Below are 17,497 nucleotides of genomic sequence, written 5' to 3'. Positions count from 1 at the left end.
TAGGTGAAAAAGCTCTTTCTGAAAGCGTAAACATCTCCTCCCCTTTAAGTTAGGTCTGGGAAGCTACACTTAGGTTTCAGTGCCACTCACACTTGTGAGTCTTGTGTTTTTGTTGAAAGTTGGGAGAATAATTTTCTTATGGTGGTTAACATGGGTAGGTTTTGGGGAAAGTTGGTGGATTTCCCCCCTTTTTTAAATGGGGATTTGAATGAAGAGAATTTAGAAGGCATTAAGGTAGCATAGAATGATACAAAAGGAGCAGTGGGACCAGGAGGCTTGAACAGAGTGACGGTAATGCGGAGGAGTAGGAAGAAATGAGCAGAGACGTGGTAGGCAGGGGATAGCTGTGCAAAATCTTGAAGCTGAGAATGAGTAAATTTTGATGTTGAAGCTGAAAGGAGACTAGTAGAAGACATGAGAGGGAGTGGTGTTTATCTTGGAAAAGAAGATTTTAGCTATGGCATTTTGCATAAACTTGAGCAGAGTAAGAGGGGCTGTAGTAGTCGGTGTAGGAAGCAAGAATTTTCGCCATGGAGGTGTGGATGACTGAGATTTTGAGATGTCAGGAAATCAGATGTGACTTGCTTACAGCCTGTGTGTAGGGAGAGACCTGAATAGAATCACAAGTTGAAAACTTGAGTAATTTAGAGGATGGTGATATCAAATCTTGTAGACGAGAGGAAAATGGAGTCCAGTTTTCAGCTACACTGCGTTTGGGCTGGTGCAGAAACATTACATGCTAGATTGACTCTATTCCTATTCCCTTTCTTTCAGTTCAACTTGAAAGTTTATCTTGGACAAAGAAAATAAACTCCCTTCTCTTCAATTTAATTTCCAGTTTTCCAGTTATCATAATGCAGCATTATTTGGCATGCCAGTACTGCTGGGGAATGTTTTGTTAAAAGCAAACTTTCCTTTGGAATTTAGATTAAAAAAAAATCTCATGCAGCCAGGAGGGTGTGAGTTGACAGCAGTTGAACTTGTGATTCCAAGAAGTCTTGGGGTTTCAGGCTTTTAATTATTACAGCTAGAATTACTTGAAGAATTTAATGTTTTTACTTTTGCCCGTGTATCTGCTTAAAAATGTAATAAGAAATTAAAATATGTGGTATAAGATATAAAACTTCATAGGTTTTGAATAGCTTTATAAATACCAGTTAAAAATTTCAGATCACCACAATGAAGTACCATATTTTGTCTTACTCTTCAGCATCAGACTAAGTGAAAATATAAGCATGCTACAGTAGAAAAATAATGTAAATGTTAGACTGTGATTTTTTTGCATTGCAAGCTTGCTGCTCTGCTAACAAACTAATGTTTAGAAATGATTTTATTAAAACTAATGTCTTTGGTCCTCAGCAACACAACATTCATATTATATCATAACTTCAATATTTACAGAATTAACTGCTGATAGTTTTTTAAAAACTAAACTTAAAACTTGGTATCAGTGTTAACACTTTTTCCCCTCTAGGATACTAAACTTCCTTCATCTGTTCGAAATACACTTTTGGAGCTTTTTGGGCAAATAGAGCGAGAGTTTGAAAACCTTTATATTGAAAATTTGGAATGTGAGTATGATTTTCTTATAACTTGAAAACAACTATGTGGAATTAGATTATAGTAGGATTCATTGTGGTCATAAAATACTCTGTATGCTAGAAAGTAATGTACCCTTATTTAGAACGTTTCAAATGGCCCAAAATCATATCCCTAAATTGGAGTCAGCCCCTTTTCTGAAAAAGTGCCTTGGGATCTTTTCCCCAAGGAGTTAGGACTCCTGTTGTGTCTTACCTGAAAGAGAGAACTCTGGCAGCGTTGTGCTCCTTAGCACCATACTGGGGAATTGTTTCAGTATTGACTCAGAAGGGAAACCTGCCGTCTCCCATATCAGCAGTACAGCTTCCTGCATGACACAGGTGTTCTTAGAGGTCTCCAATCAAGGTATTAATTGGACCTAACCCTGATTAGGTTGTGAGATGAGATAGGATTATAGTTCCAGTATGTCTACAGGCCATTATTTTTTGTTAGTATGGGCTACTTTAGTAAAGAGGATTCACAATACATATACACCGCTACCTCGCTATAACGCGACCCGATTTAACACGAATTCGGATATAATGCGGTGAAGCAGTGCTCGGTGGGGGCGGGGCTGCGCACTCCAGTGGATCAAAGCAAGTTCAATATAACACAGTTTCACCTATAACGCAGTAAGATTTTTTTGGCTCCCGAGGACAGCGTTATATTGAGATAGAGGTGTATTAGCATTATGCAATACCTGAGGTTTCCTGATTACTTAGTATATTATACACAAAAAAACATTAAAAGAACATTGTTGTAAAGTCAAGCACTCAAAACTTGGGAAATGCCTAGGGTCTTGTTGAAAAAAAGTATGTGATCATATAATTTAAGTGCATCATAATGCATATACACAAGGGCTCAAATTAAGGTTGCACAGCAAGCCTTAATTCTGATATTTCCTTACTTTTGATTGTTCAACTCTGCAGCCTTAAAGTTTTTTGAACAGTGTGTGTGTAATTTCTTGGTATTTTTAAAAAGCAAACCGAAAAAAAAAAAAATTCTGGCATCTAGTAGACATCCACATCATTCATTAGCAGGGTTGGAACTTTTAGAGCCCCCATACACACCTTTGTAATTAGGAGTAACTGGTAGCAATAGTAGATTGCCATCCTCCGTGCGAATTAGCACTAGAGGAGAATATGGGACATGTTGCCAGTGGGTTTTGCAGGTATTTTCTGATGACAGAGGAATGATGAGACCAGGTTGTCTTGGGTTCCAGAGTCTGGAGGGGACTGTGCTCTCCCCTCTTTTCCCCCACAGTATGACCCCTTCTGTCCCACTCCCTCCACTCCAGTCTGTCCCTGTTCCAGTTCTCTCTTTCCCACCCTGGCTCGGTGTCTCAATTCCATTCTACTCATCTAGCTAGTCCCACTCTCCACTCCTCAGGCTTCTCATCCCAATCCCAGTCTCCTTGCCCAGTCATTCCCAGCTCCTTATCTCCAGCCGTTGTGCCCAGCCATTCGCAGTTTCCCCTCTCAGCTCTTCATCCGGTCTCTGTCCCCGCCCTGGCCTACCATTACGTCCCATGCATGTTCCCCATCCCAAAGCTCCCTGTCTAATTTCAGTGTCCGTCCCATCCCACCCATATACACACACTCCTGCTCTCACTATCAGTCTCCTTGCCGGGGCGCTCTCTCCCCAGTTACTTATTAGATATGTCTCCTCTTCCACCTACTGGCTCCCAGTCCTACTCTCCTTGTCCAGCCAGTCCCTCCTCCCTTTCCCCCTGGGCTCCTTGTGCCAATTTTACTGAACCAACAGGTCTGCTTTGTCTCCCTCTACATTCAAATCCACCAGCTTTCTCCTCCATGCTGCTACCTGCTTATAAAAAAAATTTATAGTACAAATGGTGAGTGTGGGTAGTTTAGAGAAGTAATGGTAAAAGTACATTGTGCAATACTGGATGCACACAGTATCAGAGGTGATGTTGAGATTTTCATTCATGTTGTGAACATAGTTTTTTATGCTTACATGCAAAAACTACTTTTGTATTACAGTAAATGTTTATGGAACACTTGAATGAAACACATTAAATGTATAGTACAAACATCGAATTCTTCTTTTAAAAATAAGTTAACCTTAATTAAGATACTTCTAGGAATAAAATGCATTACTGCTGGGAGAATTCTGTGCCAAAAAATTAAAAATTCTGCGCACAATATTTTAAAGTTCTGCTTATTTTATTTGTCAAAATAACATACAATCACACCAGTTTCAATTATTTTTAGTCATTTATTTCAAAATACCTGTCAGTGAGTATGTTTGTAACAATACAGACAACAAAGGTTCAGGAAATGTTTTTTGACAAATTCCTTACTAGGCATATTAATACAGAACTCTGAGTAATAATTCATTTAAACTACAATACAGAACAGTATTTCCTGCACTCCATGAAGCAGTGCAAAGGCTGGGGGGAGTCAGGGGTAACGGAGGAGCTGAGGGAGAGGGATGTAAATTGTTGGGAAGGAGCCTGGGTGTAAACTTGGAGGGTTGTTTGGTATGGGTGGGGAAAAGTATGGAACAGGGTTTTTGTGGGGACAGGGAGGGATTGTTAGGGAGCTTCTCCCATGCAGATCCTGGCTGACCCCTAGCCTCTCCCATTCTGTCAGGCACATCTGCCCTGTCCCCATGTGTCCTTGCACACCAAATGACTCTCCATCCCAGTCAGACACCCACTTCTTCCATCCCCATATGGCCCTGCTCCCCTGTCCCCATGTGTCTCTTTGCCCCCACACAGCCATTTCCTCGTCCCTATGTGTCCCTGAACCTCCTTCCCCATCACCCTGTGGACCTGCACCTCCACTCCCATTCAGCCCCTGTCCCAGTCTGTCCTCCCCCACTAGCCCTTATGAGCCCCTGTCTGACCCCCCCCCCCCACCAGCATCCCCATGCTGTCTGTCTCTCCATAGCCCCTGTCTCCTGACCTGTGAAGAAGGCTCTGCAGGCTCTTTCTCTTCCCTAGCTGGCTGGGAGCTGCTGTGTTCTAGCACCACAGCGCCCTATGGTGGGCAAAAGGTGGAACTGCAGGAACACTTTGGCAGAAGCTTTTTTGAGCAAACAATTTAAAATATGGCTCATTAATTATGTGCATACACAGTAGCGCAGAATTCCCCCAGGAGTAATGAGTGTTCTTGTTTAATCTTATTAGCTTCAATATGCTGTTGCCCTACTGTATCTTTTTGATTTTCAGCAATGCACTAACTTCAAATGAATAGCATACAGAAGGAAAAACTCTGCTTTATAACTGAATAGAACCTAGAAATGACTTGCTAATTGTGGATGAAATAACTGCTATGAGGCCACAGACTTCCATTCACTTCCTGAATTTCCATTTTTTGAATGGAGTTAGTTTGATGCATGGGTTCTACACTCATTACAGGTATTGTCCTGTTAATGTTCAGTCACATCTGCTAGCAAACTGTAATGAGAAGTGATGAGACTGTTTGGCAAAGTTTCCTTGGAACCTGGGTCAAGGTTTATCTTTGGTTGGGAAGTTCAGCATGACATTTTGTCTTTGTTTAGAACATGCAGACTGCTTTTATAAGATAATAAACTACTTTTGTGACTCATAACATAAAATAGATGACGAAATACCACGAAATTCCTTAGAGTACAGTATTTTAATTATGTGCTTTTAATTGCGTATTTATATTAACTTTTTTTGCTACTGTTAGTACGTCGAGAAGTCGATACACTTAATGAGCGCTTAGCAGTTGAAGGACAGACAATTGACGGAGCAGAACTGAGCAAAGGACAACTGAAAACAAAAGGTAAGATAAATATTAACAAATATTAGGTTTTCTGTAGCTTGCTTTTCCTACTTAGCTTAACAATTTACAATTTCGTTAAAGGGAATTAATACCATTGCACAAATAAGTTAACAAACCTATTACCCGAAATATTTTCCTTTGAACTTATTTGTCTCAACAGCCAGTCATAGTACCAGTCAGCTTTCACAGAAATTGAAGACCACTTACAAGGCATCTACCAGCAAGGTAGGTGACAAACTAAACCTCTCCTTAATGCTCATGTGTACTTATGAGACTAATGTGGCTGTTTTTACATTATAATGTATTGTGTGTTAAGTAGTATAGTTCCATTTCTAAATAAACATGCCTAGTAAAGAATAGTATCTATCTTGGATTCAGCAATTATCCCTCACTACAGAAGTGCTATACTAAACTTCTGTAAGATACAATTTTTAAGAAGGCTAATAGAAATTGGAGTACGGGGGAAGGGATTTTATGGCAGTGTAAACTACAAAAGAGTTATTGTATTTTCATGTTGAAAATACAAAATTAAATAAGTTTTGACTCTGAGGACTTCTTTGGGAATGACCTCTAAAACTATCCTTCGAAGGCCTTGCAATTGAATTGGTTTAAACTGGTTGATTGTCTATGTAGTGTGGTTTTGAGCTTTGTCCTATCACAGGTTGTCTATTCTTGAGCTTCAAGTATATGATAATGGATAGGTTCCCAACCTCTCCATCATGCTCCTTTCCAGTTGGCAGATAGGCACCCCTTCTTGTACTATCTCTCTGCACAGTTGCCACAGTCTTCCCATTTATGTCCAGACTTTGACATTTCTCTCCATTTTTGGTCTTATTTTTCTGTGTTTGTCTATTTTGTGTGTTTTTATCTACCCGTCTTTTCTCCCTCCCATTCCCAAACCACTAGGTGTCTACACGCTGCTCTTTTTTTGCTTGGTGTGAGGGTCATTCATTGGTAACTTCCTGGGGAAGGGCAGCAGAGGTGTTTGCAATGAAAAATGGTGCCTGACCTTGTAGATTAAATACATGAACTGTTCCGATGATTAGCTGCATTATGTGCTGCTGTGGGAGTAGAGAGGCATTGTGGGAGGTTTTTACAGGCACCGTTTACTACTCTACTTGTTAGTGTGGGAGCATGGATACAGTATGGTGAAGCATTGAAGCATACTGTCAGACCCTTGAATTGGTCTGACAATCGCAAAGGCCTGCCAACAAGCTGGGAAAACGTTAGTATAAGAAAGTAAATGCTAAAAATTAACACACTGCTAATTTTTTGCATGATTCAAAGTTAACATTTTGTATATAAGCTAGATAAATAAAAAGTATAATGATGCACTGGGCTGACTTTAAAGTCTGTATTTAATGTGCATGGATTTTTTTAGACAGAATTCATATACAGGGGGGAAAGAGGATAAGAATGGGATATTGTTTTTTTTATTATTTAGTTCAATCTAACAAGATTGTTCACTTACTCTCTGAAGACTTTTATATAGTTCCTATTGTCGTGGATCAGTGTGCATGCACTGATGTGATGAGAATATACCCCCATTTTTTGTAATGCATAAGTTGCAAATTCTTTAACTAGGCTAGTTAAAATATGGGCAACATAAGATTAGTTGTACAGCTATTTTGTTGTCACAGAATAGTATTTTTCATTTTGATGAATATGCAGAAATTACTGTTTGTAAAGCAGGTATTGAATACTTATCTTCTCTTAATTGCTTGCAATGTAGCACTCAAATTCTTTCCTAGGAAAAGCAGGTGGATCTCGCAACTTCTACGTGGGAAGCTGGGAAATATGGGGTGGAGACTCATGGGTAACTGCTTTGCTTCCCAGTGTGCCAGTATGCATGTACAGCTGAGTAGTGGTGAATGGTGGAACATGCAGAATCTCATAATTTTTCATGGGTATCATATCTGTCAACTGTGCCATGTCAGAAGACTTTACATTCTTCATTGTTACTCATTTACTGCTTTTACTTGTAGATAAAAAACAATGAATCAGAAGAGTAAAAAAGACTGCAGAGCAGGTAGCATCTCTTCCCACTGCATTCTGCAGAGTTTAACCTCTGCAGTTGGTGGGAGTATGCTCATTTTGAACAGTCACTTTTTTGAGTGGGAAGGTAGTCACTCTTTGGCTTCTGTAAAACAAAGAAACTATAATGTGCTTAGAGACAGAAATTCAAGAAAGATATACATAATAATACCTGGTTAAGAAAATAAAACTTCTCTTGCACTCAAACTCCATAGGAAAATCTGCCAAAATGCTGTAGGATAGCAAGTGCATGGCTAAGTCAGAGGGAATGGAGCCTCAATTTTCCACTTTGAGTGTCAGACTGCTGTATTGTGCTTCACTGATCAGGTTCTTCAGTCTTCTTTCTACTTGATGCTGTAGTGTAGTTAAATGCCATTTTGACATTGGCCTTTCGAAATGGAAATAACTAGTAACTGGTTTACTATTAAGACGTCAATACAAGATCAATAAGGTGAGAGTGAGCAGTTCTATGAAAGAAGACTTTATCTAAAATATCTTAAATAGCAAGTGGTAGGACATATTTTTAATAGGTAAATCCCAAATTAATATCTACATAAGGTATATTTGAAAGTTTTCTCCTGTGTAAAGTCCTTTTTTAATCGATTCAGTGGTATTTGAATAACTTTTGCTTCCTATTTGCACTGTTGTTCTTGAAGGTGGAAGTAGTAAAATATTCCAGTAAATAAAACCACCTGTGTTTGAAGTAGGAGAAAGCAAAGGAAAACAGATTTGGTTTATCTCTTCTGTAAAAATAATATCTGGTACAGAATTCTTATTCCTGAGTTTTAGCTCCTCAGTGTGGCACAGTAAAAACTGCCCAGGCTTTAAAAGATTTTTATCACTTGGTCTTGGGTGTGAATCAACCATCAGTGGTGGCCACACACCAATCTGACACAGGCACAGCTACTGTGTTCGAACAGTACAGTAAATTCTTAATTGGTGGTCGTGGGGCGCTGGGAAGGCTCCTTCCAGAAAACTAAGACAATCCCCAAAGAACTCATGCATAGAAAAAATCATGACTCAAAATCAGAAACCACAAACTTAGAATTCTAACATAAACACCACCTGAAACAAACCCATCAAATCTGTGGGAAGTGCCAAATGGTTTTCAGAGAAGCAGAATGAAAAGGTAAATAACTAGCTCTTCCTTATGGGCACCATTTTTTACACAATGCTTTGTCTTGAAGAGTAAGTAATTTAAGGATTTTTCTAACAGAAACATGTAGCAATGACTACTAAAAAGGGCTTTAAAAATGAAGGTAAATGCCAGATGCTCAAAGTATGGTGTGTCTAAGTACATGGCTTGACAAGCCTGCCTTGTTGAAGCTCTTTTCCAGAGAGACTTTAATGACAATGGGAAGAAAATGCATAAGAACTTAAATTGACAGAATCTTTTTCCAAAACTGAAGATAAAATTGCTTTGCCTAGGTTACTTTGTAATGACATTTTCAAGAGGGGAGTGTGGGCTCAAGAGCCAAAAGGTGTGTGTGTATATGTAACTTTGAAATTTGATAAACAGTTGAGAGGTATGTTAGTCCTCTTTCTGTAACTTACTTCTACTATTCTGCTTTGCATACATGGCTCCATTTTGTTTTAAGGAGTATATTAAATCTGAAAGCTGCATTTTAAGATTGTCTTGAAGGTTTTATGATTAATTCTGCAGTATGGTTAAACTACTAATCTCTACCTTGTTTTGTGAGGATTAACCTGTTTCCTTTTAAATGCATCCTTAAGTGATTGTTACTTCTGTTGATTTGAAGCTGTTCTGTTTATTAACAATTTAATTTTGACTTTATAGAGGATTTCATCATTAGAAGACAGACATGCAAAAAAACTTGGAATATTTTAATTTTCAATATTCTTCCAGGCTTTCTCTGTTTTTATGACGTCTCTCTTTCCTGGAACAATTTCACTTTGTTTTAATCACGTGATATTTGAATGCTATGTCTGCCTAGCTCAAAGTCATCACAGATTAATAGAATTTCATTCTTAGTAATATTTTTCCTGAGTAAAACCTCTGATAGAGGAATTTCTTTGTAGCTGAAATGTAGAATTAATTATTTAAGATCCTATTTGCTTTTAAGTCCAGACATTTTAGGATTTGAATTAACCAGTGTCTGACTACATAACTTAAAATATCTGTTCATAATTATACTTCTGTTAAGAATTTTTTCAGGATGTATCATTTACAGAGTTTGTATCCAACTTTGGGGTGCCATCTTCCTCATAGTACACTCGTTAAATGAGCCCCAAAGCTTGTGAAAATGAAGTAGTACCTACAGCATAGATGAGCAAAGCTTGTTTTTATCCCCTTTGTATTGGGGGATTTTCTGTTTATACATGCTTAGTTTCAGCATGTTTCTGGAAGTCTGTCATGTTCCGGCAAGGCAAATTGTATTTCTATCTTGCTTTCTCTTCTTTATATACTCCACTTCCCTTTGATCTGGAATTTATCCAATTCAGATACCCTAATATGGATGGGTCACCATTGTTTTCAGCATTCCTGCACTAATATAATTATTTATTTTCCTGTAAGATGGGTATATTTCCCCTAGGTTCTGTTATCTGCTTTCTTGTTCTGTTAGTGCTTCTCTAAATACTAATTTTGATTTAATAAAAAGTTGTTCATAACAGCACTGAATCTAAGGGAATGTGACCAGCAAGTGGCTCAGATATAACTTTGTTAGCCTCTGATTTTTTGACACTTTTGTGAAAAAATGCTTCATTATCATGCAAATAGAACTGCCTGCATATGCTTCCTGCTTAATTCTTATATACTGCAAAATGTTAAAGATTTAAAGCTAATTGAATTTTTGTTGCAATTTTGAAGAAAAGAAGTGGCTCAACATTTTTGGATTTTTTTTTTTTTTTACACATTTTTGGCAGCTCTACATATTGTATGGAAACAAATTTCCCCAGACTTATATAATACAATACAGTTCACATCAGACAGCAAAATACAAGCTATCCTCAGACCCTCAGGCACATAACCATTTGTGGGGAGGGGAAGGGAAATTCTTTTAGCCAAGGACCTCCTACCAAACTGAATGGAAAGTATAGACATTGGGCCAAATTCTGCTCTGTGGTATCTGTGCAATCTCATTGTATTACATTATTCTAACCCAGGACAAAATGTGTCCCATTGTCTTTATAAGAAAACATCTAGTGCATATGCATCGAAAGACTTATTTTTCTGCAGTTAAAGGTCAAGAAACTCTTGAAAAATAATGAACTATAAGAAAAGTGAGAGCTGATTATAAAAATCTTATCTATTTATGTTAACAAAGGCTGTGCATACTGCCTTTTTGGGGGTGATTATTAATTATCTGCAGATTGATAGGAAAAATAAATTGTTCTCTCTGCTGTTATAGATTGTATCCAGTTTCAAAACTACAACATCAAGGGCAATCTGTCAACTGGTGAAGGAGTATGTTGGCCACAGGGATGGTATTTGGGATGTCAGTGTCACGAAAACTCAGCCCGTGGTGTTGGGGACAGCATCTGCTGGTAATGTTTTTTGTTTTAACTCCGGTATCTCTCACAAAATGTTTGTGTTAGATTCAGTAAGAAGTGTAATTAAATTTAAAGCATAAGTGAAAGCTTAGTTGCATTCTATATATGAGAATGTCTTCATGGGTCTTTTATGTTAGATCTTAATTTAATTGTATTTGTTTGGCTAACAGTCCGTTCAAGTAGTTTATATAGTTACCCTGATAACAGAATTATATTAAGGAGGTTCAGCATCTTAAACTCTCTAAACAAAATGAAATGGATTTATCTGAAATTCTGTTTAGCCTGGGCATATGTGGGAAAGTTCAAGCATCCTAGTTGGGTGTTAGCCGTCAACCCTGTGTTAGCGGTGATGCACTTACAATTTAATGGCTATTCAGTGTGCTAAAAGGAATGCATTTAGTATCATTTAAGGAGATCCTTTTTTTCCCACTCAAAAGTCCTATAAGGTGGTTTCGGGTTGTCGTTAACTTTGAGGGTACTCACCTGGGATACCACAACTGAGGGAGATGACTTATTGTTAACTGTGTACATATAGCCTGTGTCTGGTTTTGTGTATGTTAATGAGCCCTTTGGGAAGCAGTATCATTAATATAGTGATGACAGTTCTCTTCTTTGTTCCTGTGCGATCCAGAGGTGCAGTAGTGATTGCTTCCATACATTTAATTGTATGGTGTCTGAGCCGTACAATTGAAAGTAATCCCTGGCTTTTAATGCTACTTAAGCATCTAGAAACAGCTGAAGGATCTGTAAGGATCACAGATTGAGGACCTTATTAATACATATTCTTTCTCAGTTGAGAGGCAGATACTACAGCCATCAGTTCACACTTAAATATTTTTTTGGCAGCACTAGCATCCCCTCCATATGAGCCCCTATCTTGGAGGGGCACTGAGAAAGTAAAGCTTTGTTACTTCTAGGCTGGATAATATGTTCTAATTGGTGCTACCTTAGAGAGTAGATCAGCATGTGGAGATGCTTAGTGGTCTTTAGTGTATGGAGCCTATGTGCACCACAGACTGAACTGGCTATTGCTTCTAGGTACAAATGAGTTGTTTTAATTTACAAAGCCCTGTGTGTTTTAGGTCCTCATTGAACTTAGAAACATCCTTTCTCCTTTTGTTGCATCTCTGCAACAGATCAGCCTGGATGCTCTTTACTTGCAATCTGAGGACTCCTATCTGTTGAAAGGCCTTCTTGAGTGAATGAAGGAAACACTCTTGTGGGTTCCGTTTAAGTTGACTTATTTTTTCCCCATAACTTCAGTTGTGCAGTGTTTTTAATGGCATAAAAACATCCTAAAATTGATGGGTACATAGTTGCATTCGTCTTTTTCTAAGTAATAGAATACAACTTCTAGAAGTAGATCATGCCTGTTAAAACTCATCTCAAAGTAACTTGATTTAAAGGAGCAGTTTCCTGTTAAATTTTATAATTGACACTAACTATTTCAAGTTGCAGTGAATGGAAACTTTGAAAATACAATGCAGCTTTCCTTTAAGTACTTAGTCAATTGAAGCTTATTTTATTTGTTGTGCTAGCAATTACACTTTTCACTGTAAGACTTGTATAATAGTAGTTGAAAAATAAAATTTTGCATATGCTTGAAATGCTTACACATGCTTCTGTTTTAACCTTTGTAGACCATACTGCCTTGCTGTGGAGTATAGAAACAGGAAAGTGCCTTGTCAAATATGTAGGTCATGTTGGATCAGGTAAGAGCATACGAGGTGCTTGGAGTAGTGTGTGTATGTATGTATGTATGTATACGTATACACGTTAATCTTTCTATAATGGCTTCCATTATAAAGGTTCCCAACTCTATTAGAAAACTCCATTGTAAAGGTTTCAGAGTGGTACCCATGTTATTCTGTATCAGCAAAAACAATGAAGAGTCCTTGTGGCACCTTAGAGACTTGCACATTTATCTGGGCATAAGCTTTCGTGGGCTAGAACCCACTTCATCAGATGCATGAAGTGAAAAATACGGGAGCAGGTATAAATACATGAAAAGATGGGGGTTGCTTTACCAAGCGTGAGGTCAGTCTAACGAGATAAATCAATTAACAGCAGGATACCAAGGAAGGAAAAATCTCTTTTGAAGTGGTAAGAGAGTGGCCCATTACAGACAGTTGACAAGAAGGTGTGAGTAACAGTAGGGGGAAATTAAGTTTAGGTTTTATAATGACCCAACCACTCCATCTTTATTCAGGCCTCATCTGATGGTATCCAGTTTGCAAATTAATTCCAGTTCTGCAGCTTCATGTTGAAGTCTGTTTTTTAAGTTTTTTTTTGGTTGAAAAATTGCCACTTTTAGGACTGTTGTTGAGTGACCAGAGAGATTGAAGTCTTCTACTGGTTTTTGAATGTTATGATTCCTGATATCAGATTTGTGTCCATTATATTCTTTTGCGTAGAAACTATCCGGTTTGGTATGCATGCATGCATACATTTATTTAGTTTATATGCAGAACACTTAAACATGATGAAGGTCCTAAATTATCATGTTAATACAATTCTCATTGACTTTTTTATCTTTGTGTATAAACTAGTCTACATAGGTTTATGTGGCTAATAGTTTTAGAATCATAGAATTGTAGGACTGTAAGGGACCTCGAGAGGTGGTCTAGTCCAATCCCCTGCACTCAAGGCAGGATTAAGTATTATCTAGATAATTCCTGACAGGTGTCTGTCTAACTTGCTCTTAAAAATCTCCAATGACGAAGATTCCACAACGTCCCTAAGCAATTTATTCCAGTGTTTAACCACCTGGACAATTAACAAACTGTTATGTGCTCCCCTCAGTCTTCTCCAGACTAAACAAACCCCTTCCCTCATGTTTTCTAGACATTTAATCATTTTTGTTCCTCTTCTCTGGACTTTCTCAAATTTTTCCACATCTTTCCTGAAATGTGGCACCCAGAACTGGACACAATACTCATAGTTGAGGCCTAATCAACACAGAGTAGAGCAGAAGAATTATTTCTCGTGTCTTGCTTATAACACTTCTGCTAATACATCCCAGAATTTTTTTTTTAATTTTTTTGTATTTTTATTTTTTTGCAAGTGTTGCACCGTTGACTCATATTTAGCTTGTGATTCTCTCTGACCCCCAAGATCCCTTTCCACTGTATTCCTTCCTAGTCGGTCATTTCCTATTTTGTGTATGCGCAACTGATTGTTCTCTCCTAAGTGGAATACTTTGCATTGTCATTATTGAATTTCATCCTATTTACTTCAGACCATTTCTCCAATTTGTCTAGATCATTTTGAATTTTAATCCTATCCTTCAAATCACTTGCAACCCCTCCCAGCTTGGTAACATCCACAAACTTTGTAAATGTTCTCTCTATGCCATAATCTAAATAATTGATGAAGATATTGAACAGAACCGGATCCCACTTGATATGTCCTTCCAGCTTGACTGTGAACCAGTGATAAATACTCTGAAGGAATGGTTTTCCAACCAGTTATGCACCCACCTTATAGTAGTTCCATCTAGCTTATATTTCCCTAATTTCTATATAAGAAGGTCATGCGAGACAATATTAAAAAACTTTCAAAAGTCAAGATATATACATCCACCGTTTCTCCCCATCCACAACGGTTGTTACCATGTCAAAGAAAGCTGTTAGGTTGGTTTGACGTGATTTGTTCTTGACAAATCCGTGCTGACTGTTACTTATCACCTTATTATCTTATCACCAGCCTTCAGGATAAAATTTGACTCTTCACTACTTTACAAATGTTTTTACTATTTAAGCTGACTTCTTTTCTAAAAGATTTTTTCCCGTAACTTTGGCCTAAAATTTGGTTTTGTTTTACGCAGTAAATTCTATAAAGTTCCATCCAACGGAGCAAGTAGCTCTTACAGGTATGTAGAATTTTTGTTTCATACATTGTGTTTGTCATAAGAAAGTAAAAACAAACCACTCTTTTTACTGTAACACTGTGTTAGCTCTTGCTGAGTAGCAGATATTTTTGATGTTATCCCCACCTTTCCCTCTCCAATTCCCTACGATTTATTAACTCATTCTAATTTAATACGCTTTTGGTGCAGAGATCATGTCTTTTCTGATTTGGGAAATATCTAGTAGTCCTTAGTGTGCAGATGGGAATAATAAATATCACATTGCCATTTTACATTTTTATTTTCTATTCTAATTTTCTTCAAATAAAGAAAAAACTAATGATACTTTTTAATATTAATGAAGCAACTATAGACTTCAAAAGGCAATAATGGAAGGATATTCTCTGTATAGTGGCTGATGCAAGTTATGAGTGTGACAACTTTCTCATTGGCCATAACATCATCAGTACAGCGTTGTGTTCAAATCTGGAGGATGTGGTTAACCCTATGGTTCATATGATTCAGCGACAAGGTGTTAGCTTTAGGATTCAGGAGACTGAGATTCAGTTGCCTGTTTTGCTACAGGCTGCCTGTGTGACCTCTGGGGCAAGTTACTTAATATCTCTGTGCCTTACTTCCCCATAGGTAAATGGGCATAATGGAACTTCCCTGCTAAACAGGGGTGATGAGAAAAAATGTTTTCAAGATTGGGAGGCATACAAGGGTTCTGGGGACCATATACATATCTATGAAAGTGAATATTTCTTCCCAGCCAATCTTGTGGTGGTTTTTCTCTAGCATTTATACTTGACTCTGCTCAAGTTTAGAGTTACATAATAGCAAGGACCATATCAAAATCACAGGTCCATTTAGGTCAATTTCACGGGCATAGAATTTTAATAATTGTAAATTTCATGATTTCAGATGTTTAAATCTGAAATTTCAATGTTGTAGTTGTAGCAGTCCTGACCCAAAACTGCGTTCTGTGTGGGGGATTCGCAAGGTTTATGTTGGGGGGTCGCAGTATTGCCACTCTTACGTCTGTGCTGCTGCTGGCGGTAGCGCTGCTTTCAGTGTTGAGCGGCTGGAGAGTGGTGGCTGGTGGCTTCAAAGCCCAGCTCTGAAGGCAGTGCTGCTGCCAGCAGCAGCGCAGAAGTAAGGGTGACATGGTATGGTATTGCCACCCTTACTTCTGCGCTGCTGCTGGTGGCGGCCCCCCTACAATAACCTTGCAATTCCTCTCTCCCCTCCCCCCCAGTAGCCCCTTTTTGGGATGGGACCCCCTCCCAGGTCTCCCCCATGAAAATCGGTATAGTATAGGACATCACATTTCATGGGAGAGACAAGATTTTATGGTCTGTGACATGTTTTTCACGGCCAAGAGTTTGGTAGAGCCCTAGTAATAGCAGTAAGGTTGAATATTGTTGCAATTATAAACCTCATTTTCCTTTCTCCAAAAGCCAAAGCTGAGTTTTCTCTGTTTAATCTGAAGTTGCTCAAACAAGCCACTTTTGAGATATGGGATGCTGAAAAATGGCAAAGTTCTTAACCTCTACACCAGTGGTTCTCAAACTTTTCTATTGGTGACCCCTTTCACATAGCAAGCCTCTGAGTGCGACCCCCCCCCCCCAACAAATTAAAAACACTTTTTAATATATTTAACATCATTTTAAATGCTGGAGGCAAAGCAGGGTTTGGGGTGGAGGCTGACAGCTCGCGACCCCCCATGTAATCTCGTGACTGCCTGAGGGGTCCTGACCCCCAGTTTGAGAACCCCTGTTCTACATTGTCCTCTAGTGTGAAGTGAATTTATAACTGAAAAAAATAAACCTAGAATGCTGAAGGTAGGAAATTATCAAATAAAGTTTTAACACCAACCTTTATTATGCCCTTGTTTCTACCAATCCTCCTCCTCCTCCTAGCATTTCAGTGTAGGGCCACAATCCTCACTAAAACATGCCAGAGAATACTCCTCATCTAGATCTACCAACCACATGTGCTGGAGATTCCACTATGAGCCAGAAGCCATCTCACTTCATACTTTCTCATAGGGGCAGTAACAGAGACCAGCCTGTACCTTTTTCCTAATTACATAGATGGGCAGCAGATCCCACAATATCCTGTGCACCTTCACATGAACTTGAAATCCTCATGGAATGTACCTTGTATAGGCCACGGGTGTGGGAGAGTTATCGTTGTGCAAAGACAGGCTATTGTTTCTAATTCACATATGCTATCGAGATTTAGGTTTCCTTTATGCAGCAACCGGTAGGTCTGTAGCCTTACAGAATTTGATGCTACATTGAGCTACTCAAGGTAGAAACATATTTGTTGGTTTGGATTCTACTTAGGATCAGACTTAATGTTTGTGTCTGATGATAAAAATCCTTGGATGACAATGAGAAAGAAGAGGGGGAGAAAATTCCTTTTTATTTCCTAAAACATTAAGGACACAACATCAGTTGTTTTACTAATATAAAATCCATATTTAAATTTGCTAGTAACATCTTAGTGTTTTGGAACAGAAGACTAATAAAATGTTGGAAGCATACACTATTTTCAATGGTATGTTTTCCCTAAAAGAAAGTGAATATTTTCATTTTAGGAGTAATTAAGTTGGATTACTTCTCCCCTTTCGCGTAATGAATCATGTTCTCAGCAAACTGTCAAGCCTGAGAAACAACCATTTATGCTGAGTCTTACCAAAATTTGTTAGAAAAAAGTGTTATTCATGCAGCATAGCCAAAATGTG

General features: G+C 38.3%; 1 protein-coding gene across 4 annotated transcripts in view; it reads left to right on the top strand.

Moving 5' to 3' along the window:
- Positions 1 to 17,497, top strand: part of WDR37 (WD repeat domain 37) — a 64,156-nt gene that overhangs the window by 14,707 nt on the left and 31,952 nt on the right. For all 4 annotated transcript variants that reach the window (XR_008444112.1, XM_054021023.1, XM_054021022.1 and 1 more), the window contains 6 exons: positions 1,475 to 1,571; positions 5,256 to 5,351; positions 5,512 to 5,576; positions 10,757 to 10,892; positions 12,539 to 12,610; positions 14,725 to 14,769. Coding sequence is in view for 3 of the 4 variants with exons in the window: in XM_054021023.1 (XP_053876998.1) it covers positions 1,475 to 1,571; positions 5,256 to 5,351; positions 5,512 to 5,576; positions 10,757 to 10,892; positions 12,539 to 12,610; positions 14,725 to 14,769 (511 nt within the window). In the remaining variant the exon portion in view is untranslated. The remainder of the gene's footprint in view (positions 1 to 1,474; positions 1,572 to 5,255; positions 5,352 to 5,511; positions 5,577 to 10,756; positions 10,893 to 12,538; positions 12,611 to 14,724; positions 14,770 to 17,497) is intronic.

This window comes from Malaclemys terrapin, chromosome 2 (genome assembly GCF_027887155.1).
Source record: "Malaclemys terrapin pileata isolate rMalTer1 chromosome 2, rMalTer1.hap1, whole genome shotgun sequence".
NCBI lineage: Eukaryota > Metazoa > Chordata > Testudines > Emydidae > Malaclemys > Malaclemys terrapin.
This window is presented reverse-complemented; position numbering and strand designations above follow the sequence as displayed.